General features: G+C 51.1%; 3 protein-coding genes across 3 annotated transcripts; 2 read left to right on the top strand and 1 right to left on the bottom strand.

Annotated features, from left to right (window-relative positions):
- Nucleotides 1–1,070: 1,070 nt before the first annotated feature.
- Nucleotides 1,071–1,472, top strand: JR316_0010132 (uncharacterized protein; the record flags this gene model as incomplete). The annotated part of the gene is made up of 1 exon (XM_047895806.1): nucleotides 1,071–1,472. One exon carries the CDS (start codon nucleotides 1,071–1,073, stop codon nucleotides 1,470–1,472), a length of 402 nt encoding a protein of 133 aa, XP_047745525.1.
- Nucleotides 1,473–1,997: 525 nt separating this feature from the next.
- JR316_0010131 (COP9 signalosome complex subunit 3) lies at nucleotides 1,998–3,969 on the top strand (the record flags this gene model as incomplete). Its single annotated transcript, XM_047895805.1, has 9 exons — nucleotides 1,998–2,206; nucleotides 2,279–2,391; nucleotides 2,449–2,498; nucleotides 2,549–2,641; nucleotides 2,699–2,974; nucleotides 3,048–3,191; nucleotides 3,269–3,427; nucleotides 3,565–3,744; nucleotides 3,868–3,969. The coding sequence occupies 9 exons, from the start codon at nucleotides 1,998–2,000 to the stop codon at nucleotides 3,967–3,969; spliced, it is 1,326 nt and encodes a 441-aa protein (XP_047745524.1).
- A 1,514-nt stretch (nucleotides 3,970–5,483) lies between these two features.
- On the bottom strand, nucleotides 5,484–11,116 carry JR316_0010130 (uncharacterized protein; the record flags this gene model as incomplete). Its single annotated transcript, XM_047895804.1, has 4 exons — nucleotides 5,484–6,840; nucleotides 7,102–7,733; nucleotides 7,797–10,046; nucleotides 10,550–11,116. 4 exons carry the CDS (start codon nucleotides 11,114–11,116, stop codon nucleotides 5,484–5,486), a joined length of 4,806 nt encoding a protein of 1,601 aa, XP_047745523.1.
- Between the last annotated feature and the right edge of the window lie 154 nt (nucleotides 11,117–11,270).

Here is an 11,270-nt window from a genome sequence, read left to right as displayed (position 1 = left end):
CGCCCTCTTGAAAAAGTTCAAAATTGCGCCCTCAGACTAATATGTGCCGTCTTTAAGACCACACTAATAACCGCCCTCAAAATCGAATCAGCAATACCACCAATCAAGTACCAACTCGATCACCTAACCAAATGATATGCTATCAGACTCAACAAACTCAGCATATCAAGTGCTGTTCTTCAAAGACTACCAAACACATGGAGACACAACCAAGCTCCCACAACCCCCCACCCCTCCCCACCACCCCATCATCTCCCAAATCAAGACCAAAGAAAACAACAACCTTGAGCCGAATTGCAAAATTCACTGAACCTCACCATGAAAGATTAGACTCTTTCTTACTACCACCATGAAGACGTACCCCTTCTTTTTATAATGGATGTCTACTCATCAAACCTTGCGACCTTTTTTCAGATAAAGATAGTATACAAGAACATAAGGAACTTATCAATAACATTGGGCAAAAAGAAGACACACTAGTTGTCTACTCGGATGGATCACTTGTCAAATTCAAAATTAGATTTACCAGAGCAGGAGGAGCCGCCGTAGGATACTACCTTGACAGAGAAGTGTTTGCAATCTGAATGGGACTCGGAGGCTATGCTGAAGTCTATGATGGGGAAATGGCAGGCCTAATGATGGCAGCAACTCAAGCAGTCAATTTCGCTCGAAATCATAACACTATACATCACTTATATTTCTTTGCAGACAACACATCAGTAGTGTCAGCAATCTTTGATGCCAAACCAAGATCAGCCCAAACCTACGCCTACACATTCTACACCAAAATTTGTGAATTTCTCAAAAGCAACAAAAATACAACAGTAAATATTGTGTGGTGCCCAAGCCATGTGGACATAACCGGGAATGAGAGAGCTGACAAACTTGCTAAACAAGCAATGAGACTGGCCTGCTCTGCTCCCATCACCGTCACTTGATCAAATGCACTCAAAAGGGCTAAGGCGCAAATTCTAAAGGCATGGAAACAAGAGTGGGCAAACACTCCCAAGACCGGTGGCTTTGCACCCGCCAACCGCATCCAACCTTCCCTCAAATTTCCCACACCGACCATGCAGCACGTCCAAAGGTTCTCAAAACCTAGAGAATTATTTGGATGCATCATCCAATGCCACACAAATCATGGCTATATTGGCAGTTTCCGCCAACGATTCAAACTACAAGGTGAAATCAGCTGCCCATGTGGTGAAGCAGACATTCAGACCCAAGAACACATTCTTCGAGAATGCCCACGCTATACTGAAGCGCGAAGAGAACTACTACAGGCTTCCCAATACATATTTCTACCGGAAATCCTAGGAACAACCCAAGGCATTAAAGCCCTGACATCTTTCCTCGCAGCCTCCGGGGCATACACTCAATCTGGCACCCAACCACTACCACCCAAACCTCCATTGTTTGACAACAAACCAGTCCCGGACTCCAAAGACAACAAATCCGATCTTGACCTGTGATCCAAACGGGAGACGGCAACACACCTGTATCAAACCCCCAATGCCAATCCATCATTTTGTTTGAAAACATCCACAACTTACTTGTCCATTCTTACTATCCCCCCCATTTGACTTTATCTACATTTATTTTTACTTTATCTACATCTCTATTATATTCTACATCTTCCTCCTCTTTGAATGCGTACCACACTCGACCCCCACACCAATAATTTGTACCTACAGATGATCCCTTAGATATACAAACACCAATAACTAATACTTAGTAGATAGTTTAGCGTAGAGAGGTGAGCACCACTCACCCGTGCGTCTTAGCACACTGATTGCTTGTTGCACGATAATAAACAGATTCAACAACAACACTTCAAACCTTCCAATTTAGGTTGCGAGTATGTGTCGCATCTTCGTCCCGAATTAGTCAGCAGGTGTGACAGGGGCGTGAGAACCGATGAACAGACCCAAAGACGGAATGAAAGGAACAGAGGCAGATAATGCACGTTAAATGAACCCACACCTCACACCAACAAAATGACATCTACATCCTCCCCCGTCCACATCGACACCCTGCTCACGCAGATCACGACGTCCAATAGCCCTGCGGCGCTCAACCACACGTTCAAGACGGCTTTTACCCGCGACGCGCGGGAGATTTTGCTCTCGAGCTTTCTGGCGAATGGACAGGACCCGCTTGCGTTTTTGGATCCTGCTGTGAACACCATTGGATCGCTGTACATTCTGTATGTGCTGTATACTGTGCACTGTGCAATGAGAGAGAGAGTGTGTGTGTGCTGATAGATGGGATGTTACAGATCGTCGAGGCTGCATGCGAACTACTCGAACACACCGCCGCCGTCGTGGCAGACGATCGGGGACTTTTGCAGCTCGTTCAACGCGGACGATGCGCGTCTCGCTCCGGAACGCGGTGAGCACACATCGCATCGCATCGAATCCCATCTGTATCCTAACCAACCCTGTGTAGTAACGAAGCTGGCAAGAGGTATACAACGATACGCAGCGCACATCGGGACCGTAAGCGCTCGTCTGTTCATCACACACCTCTCAAGCTGACGAATGCACAGCCAAGTCTCGCAATTCAACCGCTCTCTGACCTTGTGACGCGCTACCCGCCAACTCGATCGCACCTCACCGCCATCCACCCCATCTTCCTCCTCGTACGTCCCATCCCCCACCCATCCAATCCAATCCAATCTAACAACCCACCACCCCAGACCTGCGTAACAACCCGCCACTTCCGCGCCGCGCTCCCCGTGCTCGCGCACCCCATCACCGAGATCGACACAACGACGACGTCGCCCGACCTCACATACACCGACAACCTCGTGTACCACTACGCGGGCGGCATCGCGCTCGCCGCGCTCAAGCGCTGGGCCGCCGCGGAGGAGTGCTTCGAGATCTGCGTGACGAGTCCCGGGACGTACCCCGCCGCGCTGCAGATGGAGGCGCTGAAGAAGCTGCGCCTCGTCCAGCTCATCTCGACGGGCACGGTGTGTCCATCCATTTGTCCATTGATTTTTTTCTGATCTTGGTATGAATGAATATGTTACGCTTTTTTGATAGATCTCGAATTTGCCAAAGTACACACACCCGCTTTTGAACCGCATGTTCAAAAACACAGCGTACAACGCATTCATCAACGCCTATCCAAAGAACACGACTCTAATGCGCGAGATCCTCGAAAAAGAGCGCGCTACATTCGCCCAGGTCCGTCTCCCTCCCTCCAATTTCCCATCTCCCATCCACTTGATGCCTTAATATCTAAACAATACCCCAATACACAGGAAAAAAACATCGGGCTGATCCAACAAGCAATCACCCGCGCACCGCGCTGGGTGCTCAAAAAGCTCACCGCGACCTACGTCACCCTCCATCTATCCGATATCGCGCGTGCCGTCGAGATCGAGTCTGAAGACGAAGTGCGCGCGTTGCTTTTGAGCATGGTGCGTTTCCCCTCTCTTCCCTTCCTTTCCCCTTCCTCTCCCTCTTCCCCTCTCTTCCTCTCCCCTCGCCCCCCTTCCCCACTTATACCTACCCCACCTCACCTCACCCCACCATAACGCTAACCCCCCCCACCCAGATCGAATCCAACGACATAACAGCGACCATCTCCGCCTCCGGCACAGTCACCTTCTCCGACCCGCCCGCCCAATTCTCCAAAGCCCAAGTCGACGCCGCGCTCCGCGGCGTCCAGGAGCAGACTGCGCTCCTTGCGTTCTTGGAGCTTGAGGCGGGGAGGAGTCGGGAGTTTTTGGGGAAGGTGAGTTTTTTTTTCTGGGGCTTTCGCGTTCTCGTCATTTCATTTACTCATTTACTCGTTTGCCCGTTTGCTCGTTTCATTTACTCATGTTTTTTTCTCTTTTCCTTACTATATGCCCTACAGGTCGTCAAATCAAACGACGGCAACTGGGCACCAGCTCCCGACGAAGAGATATTCGCCAACCTCGGCGCGCAGCATATGTGGGAGGAGAACATATATTCCTAGACGACCCCCCCTCCTTCGCCCTTCGTCCTCTACAAACCCGACTCTACACACCCGTCCCGACTCTACACACCCGCCCGCCTCTTCGCTATCCCGCCCGCCTCTTCCAACTCTCCCAACTTTCCCGACTTTCCCGTCCCTCCTCTCGGTTTCGAACACGGTTTTGAGCACGGTTTTGGACACTGTTTTAGACACAGTTTCGAGCACGGTTTACTCCTCGTCCTCGTACATACGCACGCATATACACACCGACACACCTCCCCCTCTCCTCCTCTCTCCGACATTTGCTTTTCTACTTTTTTGACATTCATCGCTTTCCTGTACATATTCCGTTCCGTTCTGCTCTTCCCATTCCCTTTCTTTCGCTTACTTTTACATGTTATAAACTTTTTCTTTTTGTGCATTCGTGTATTCGTGTATACACTCTCCTGGTCTGGTCTGGTCCCTGCCTCATGGTTCTTTGGTCAATGTCAATGTATTGACAATGCCCGTCGTTTCGATAAGTTCAAAACGCAATTCCAAATCCAACATCATATTCGAATCTCAAATTCAGGTTCACTTTTCCTCCTGTTCATACCCCTCCTCCTCCTCCTGCTGCTGCTGCTGCTGCTCTTTCTCGTGTTCATGCGGCTCCAGAAGTCCAAGTCCATAGAATTTAGAAATAGGCCGAGTCACAAGTTCAACAAACACATACAAAAAACACAAAGTTCAACAAACACATACAAAAACAGACGTTCAACAAACACGTTCAAAAACAGAAGTTTGACAAATAAGTACACGAGTTCAACAAACAAATACACAAGTTCAATAAATAAGTATACAAGTTCAACAAATAAGTATACGAGTTCAACAAATAAGTACACGAGTTCAACAAATAAATACACGAGTTCAATAAACAAACACATAAAACACATACAACTGAATTACAAAAACACAAGTTCATTGTTCAACACACGAACAAACATAACACACAAAGTTCAACGATTGAACGATTTCGGATCGAACGAGTTAGCCAGGCAGGCATACGGAGAAATCATAGAATCGAGAAATCACAGAATTGAGAAATCATAGAATTGAATTGCATAATTCAAAGTACATATCGTAAACGTATACATATTATCGGTGATGGGTCGATGGGTCGGTCGTTATTTAACAGAAAGGAAAAAGACAAAGAGAGGACAAAGAAAGAGAGAGAGAGATGAGAAGAAAAATGAGAGAGAGAGATGAGAGGTAAGAAGAGAAAAACATAAGGAAAGAGAGAGAGAGAGATACATAAAACTGGATATACATAAAAAAACCAAAAAGAAACCGAGAGCCCCAAGCTTCAAGCTTCGAGATCAAACTTGCTTTATCATATCACAACATAATCTAACAATCACAATAAAAAAAAAAGAAATGAAAGAAAAGGAGAACCCAAGAAAAGGAAAAAAAATCAAAACCAAAAAAAAAAAACGAAGTACCAAAAATCCCAAAACCACCACACCCCCCCACACACGCAACCCCCCAAAAAAGGAGGCTTACAACCTCCACCGAGGTCTAACAACCACATCCACCCCCTTCCCTCCCTTCCCCTTGCCCCCATGTCCCATCTTACTCCCCCCAACCCCCGCACCCGCCCGCCCACCCACCCCCGCCGCCTCCTCCTCCGCCCTCCTCAAAGTCTCAAATCCCAAAACCAAATCCTTAACACTACTCCCACTGCTCCTCCTCGGTCTCGGGACCACCCCCTTCCCCTTCTCCCTCTCCCGCTCCTTGTCGTTCTCGGGAAGTTCGCGGTGATGCAGCTCAACAAGCCTCTTCCCTTGTCCCCGTCCACCAGCGGAAGAAGAAGCAGCAGCGGAAGAAGAAGAGGAAGGACGAGCGGGAGGGGGAGGGGGGTGTAACCTAACAAGCTCCCTAGGCGGCCTCACCCTCTCCATCGGTCGTCTAGCAGGCGTAACAACCGGCCCTCTCATCCTTGTCTTCTTCAGCACCTCGGGCGGGGGCATCGGGAGCGCTTGGCCTAGATGATGATTTCGCAGTGGGCGCGGTGGTATGGATTTCGTCTTTAACGATGATGATGAAGAGGTGGAGGTGGAGGAGAGAGTGGGGAGGTACGAGAACAGGAATCCTGTTACGCGCTTTGTGAGTGTTGGATTTGGCTTGTTGTTGTGAGCTTCATCTTCGTGTTCATCTTCATGTTCATTTTCGTCTTCGTCCTGGTCCCGGTTCTGGGATAGGTGCGTATCTTCAACGTTAAACGACGTCTGCGACTCGGAGGCGAACGACATGTCCTCTTCCCGCTGGTCCTCCTCCTCCCCTTCCGAACCCATCCTCGGAAACTCAACAGGAAACGGATGTACCAACACGCCCTCTTTCCCAACCGCCACAGCCTCCTCCAACAAATGCGAATATCGCGGTGCGAATAGTGTCGGCGGGAGTTTCTTCTTGTTCTTGTTCTTGTTGTTCTCTTTCTCAATTTCCTTTCCCCTTTCCTTTTCCTTTTCCTTCCTCTCGTCCCTCTTGTCATCCTCCAACGCGTTCCCATCATCTTCCAACGCGTTCGCCTCGAGCGCAAGACAAGCAAACGGCGCTCCGGATCCACCAGGCGCACCCAACCGCGACCCCAACGACCCCAACTTTGATCCCAAACCCAAACGAGGCGGACCAGGTCTACGACCAAGCGGTGTAAAATCCGGAACTTCCATCGTTGGCGTGCGTCTGGTTCCCCCAAGAGCTAATGCGGCGGATGACGCTTCGGGGACACGCGAGGCAGAGGCAGGTGATAAGCCGAACGTAAACACCGACAACGACGAACGGGGGGTAGTAGGCGCCACAACCTTCCCGGCGCGCTGCTTGCGCTGCAGTGCGCGTGCTCTCTCGAGTAGGTTGTCCCTACACACACGTAAAACACATAGTTAGTATAACATACACCCAATAAAATGAAATAAAAAATGAAATGAAAATTTTAAAAAGTAAGGGTAGAAAAGGGTAGAAAAAAAAATAAGGGTAAGGGAGTAAAGCAAAAAGCAAAAAAAAAAAAAAAAAAAACGAAAAAAAAACCGAAAGAGAAAGAGCAAGAAAGAAACCACCAACCTAGACCACGCATCCCCATACCCCCTCAACACATCCTCACCACCTACAAAGTCCACATACCGGTCGACGACATCGTCCAGCGCGACCATTTCCACAGGCGCGAGCGCATTTCCATCGTGCGCGAGTGTATCATGTGCATTTGCATCAAGCGCATTTGCATCGAGAGCGAGTGTATCGTGCGCACCGGGCAAAGCCAACGCAGCGCCTACAACAAGCCGCTGCTCCGTAAAACACGCATCGAGGAGTTTCCAATCGTCTTTAGCCCACACCCGCTCGCCTTTGTCCTCGTGGTGGTAGTGCTGGTGATTATCCTCAACAACCGTCGACCGGCGCCTATTCATCACAGGCGTCGTCAACACCTCGGACTGCGCCTGTGCTCGCGCACTCCATACACGCTCCATGGCCGCAGGACCAGGGCTCTTATGCAACTGCAACTCCATCGAAACCTCCTCCTCAGCCTCCTTCAACAGCTCAGGCAGTGTCATAACAGGTGTCCCAGGGATAAAGACCCGGTCTCCAATCACCCCCATCGACCTCCTATTGCCCTTGTGCACAGACTTGGACTTGGACGCGGACTTGGATATTCCGGCGGAGAGGATATCCCTCCGCCTCGCGGACCGCGCTGGATCAGAAAGTGTCGAATGGGAAGCGCGCCGTTTCATGGCGATCTTGGTGTAACACTCATAGTCATGCTAACAACGCAAAACGTCACGTCAACCAAAAAAAAAAAGTATGTCAAATAGACGCGCGCGTACCTGTTTAAGAATCGCAGCTGCGCGTGCAGCAGCGCGCGGGTCCGAGCTCGTAATCTTGACAAATCCAGGTTCATCCCCGTCCTCCTCCTCCTCATCATCATCATCCTCCCGACCAGACACAAACGCATCGCGCATACTCGCATCATCGTCCACAAGCGCCTTCAACACCGAAGGCGACAACTCCACCATCGAATAATTCGCTTTAGACGGGGCAGGCTGCGGGGACTCGATAGCTGAAAAATCAAACGCGTCTTTGATCGTCGGCGCTGGGGATGGTTCTCGTGGAACCTCTTCCTCATCGTGCTCGTCGTCAAACGACATGGACATCTCGCGGACTTGACGCTCCTCTTCCTCTTCCTCATCCTCGTCGGCAGACATCTGTCCGACCTCTTCCACAGACACATGTTCAAGCTCAGGTTCAACAGACAACCTCCTAACCTCCTCCTCCTCCTTCTCTTCTTCTTCTTCACCGACCAAATCAAGCACAGCGCCTTTCGGAAACGGACTAATCGGGCGGCCCCATTCTTCCATCCTAACGCGCGTCGCACTGCTCGGCGGGTCCATCTTTGTCCGCACCGTCGTCATCCGCCAGCGGCCCGTGTACTCGCCTTCGCCTTCCTCTTCTTCCGCCTTCTCCTTCTCCTTCTCCTTCGCCGCCGCATTCTCGCCAACCGCCACCGGCTCATCATCATCGCTATCACTCCACGCCCCGCCCGCGTCCACAAAAAGCCGCACAGGCGACACATCCGCGTCGCGCGGGTCAAGCTGCATAACACTATCCCCTTCCTCCTCCTCAGTATTCATACTCCCGCCCCCCGCACCAAACCCAAACCCAAAGTCGAACGTGCGCACCGCGTCCATATCCTCTGAATCGAGCGGCAGCGGCTCAGGCGACGAAGGCGGGAGCGTCCCCGTTTCCATCTCCATCCCCGTCTCCATCGCCACTCCCGCCTCCACATGGTCCGTCGACGCCGCATCTTCAACCTGCACCGACGCCTCCCTCTTCCCCCCACCGCTACCGCCGCCCTCACTAGAAGGAAACGAAAACGACAACCTCCTCTCCACCCACGACCGCCTCCTCCACCTCTCCTCCTCTCTCTCTCCCTGCTCCATCTGATTAGGCTCAGACTCAGGCTCCGCCGGCCCACTCAACAACAGCGGATCATCCGACGGACTCGGCGGTGGCATCGGCGCGGTCAAATCGATATCATCCGGGATCTCCTGCTTCACCTGGATGCGCAGCTGCGATTTCGCTTTCACCTTCTTCGCTTTGCTGGTGTTACCATTATTGCCATTGTCGGTGGAAATGGAGTTCGTCGGACTGCGCTTCTGCTTCTTCGCAGCAGACCTGGACTTCGTAACGGACTTGGGCACAGGCGTAAGATACACCTCCCTAGGCGGCGTGAACACATCCGCAGGTGGCTCGTAGGGCGGGATCGGCGTCAGACTCCGGCTCCTGCGCGACAAGCGTCTCATCGCTTTTGCCTCCTTTTCCTTTGCCTCTGCCATTTCCTTTGCCGCTGCCGCTGCCGCTGCGTTTCTTGCACTCCCACCCTCTCCTTCATCCTCACTTCCACTCTCATTCCCGTCCCCGCGCTCCGCAGACGAGACAAGCGAAAGCATCGGTATCGGGATGCGCACCGACACAGGCGGTATCCAGTCCGCATCGGGGTTATCCGCATGTGGACTACGCAGCATCATACGCCGTGCTCTCGCGCTCCCATTCCTAGTCCCGTTCCCAGTCCCATTCACACCCGCGTGCGCATTGCGTTTGCGCGTAGGCGTCGAAGGCACCGGCGGCTCATTTTCCTGCTGAGCATGTGAATCCAAATATGGATATGGTACCGAAGAAGAAGAGGCAGAAGGCCTCGTCGGCGACCCCATCTCCATAGACTCCACACGAACATGCCGGCCCAACTTGCGCGGTTTCGGGTTCGGCGTCTGTTCTATCTCCATCTCCAGCTCTATCTCCTGCGGTGGTTCTAATTCATTCAGCTGCTCGTGTTGAGGGGCGTCCACGACGGAAACAACGGCGGCGGCGGGGGAGGCGTCCTTGTTCGCCCGCTTAGCACTTGCAGTGGCGCGTTTCCTCTTGGCTGTGGTGGCATTGACTGCGGTAGTGGTAGGGGTGGCATTGGCATTGGCATTAGAATTGGCATTGGCACCGACGCTCCCGCGGGGTGGAGACCCATTCTCATCATTGACATTGGCGTTGGCGAGTAAAGAAGGTGTGAACTGTCCGCTCAGTCTCTGTAAAAGTCACAAATAAAAAAAAACATTAATTTACGTTTCTTTCTTTCTTTTTGATTTTTTGGAGAGGAAGGGGGTGCGGGTCAGGGCAAGGAGAAGGAGAAGGGAAAAGGAGAAGAAAAAGGAGAAGGATGAAGGGGTGGGTGGAGTGGCGCTGCTTCGCCAGCGCGGAAAATGTAGGATGTGAAAATAATCATATGTAAATATATGAAAAATGAAAATGGATGCCGCTGCTTCCTGCTTCCAGAGTGTAATGGTGTGCCACCGCAAAGAAAAGAAAGAGAAAAAGCATGATAACGTGAAGTCGATGCAAAAGCAGCGCAACCACAAACAAAAGAAAAAGAAAAAAACGGGACAGAACAGAACAGAACAGAAAGTGAAAACCCATAGAAAACCCCGCTTAAAAACCACACCACACACCACACCATGCAAAAAAACCACAAAAAAACACCCAAAAAACACAAACATCGAACTCAAACACAGACTTGAAATTAAAAACTCACCACACTAGACTGCCTCCTAAACGACAGCGTCTCCTCAGGCGGCGGGCTGATAAGCTGCATCCTGTGCGTGTCGATCTCTCGTACGTCTCTCTCCCTCTCCCTCTCTCTTTCCCTTTCTCTTCCCATATCCCAGTCCACATCACCATCAAAATCACCATCGACGTTACCCCCCGACGAAACCCCCAACACGCGCGCATCGCCGTTGCGCGGTTTCATAGGCGAGCTATTAACACTCAGCACGCTCTTCTTTCCCTTTCCCTTTCCCTTCCCGACCCCCTTGGAGTTGGATTGGGATTGGGATTGGGATTTGGAGTGGGATTTGGATTTGCGCGCGGACATGGGTCTGATGAGAGATGTAAAGTCTACGCGCCGTGTGTTCCCGCTCCCGTTCCCGTTGCCGCTTCCGTCCTCGTTGTTCTCGTTGTTCTCGTTGTAGTGGTGGTTGTAGTTCTCTTGGTTTTCAAAGGCGTTGTTGTAGTTCTCGTTGTTAGGGTCGTTGTACCGCTCAAAGTCGAACGCAGAAGCAGAAGCAGAAGTATAAGCGTAAGCGCGTTTATGCTCTGCCATCCTTGTCCTTCTTGTCCTTGTCCTTGTCCTTGTCCTTGTCCTTGTTCCTTCCTAATCCTTGTTCCTTGCTAATGCTTGTCCCTTCTAATCCTTGTTCCCCAACCAAAAATCGGTGCTCAGATGTCGATGCAGATGCAGTTGCAGGTGTAGATGC

This window comes from Psilocybe cubensis, chromosome 9 (genome assembly GCF_017499595.1).
Source record: "Psilocybe cubensis strain MGC-MH-2018 chromosome 9, whole genome shotgun sequence".
In the NCBI taxonomy this organism is placed as follows: domain Eukaryota; kingdom Fungi; phylum Basidiomycota; class Agaricomycetes; order Agaricales; family Agrocybaceae; genus Psilocybe; species Psilocybe cubensis.
The sequence above is the reverse complement of the archived record's forward strand: the minus strand, read 5'-3'. Positions and strand labels throughout refer to the sequence as shown.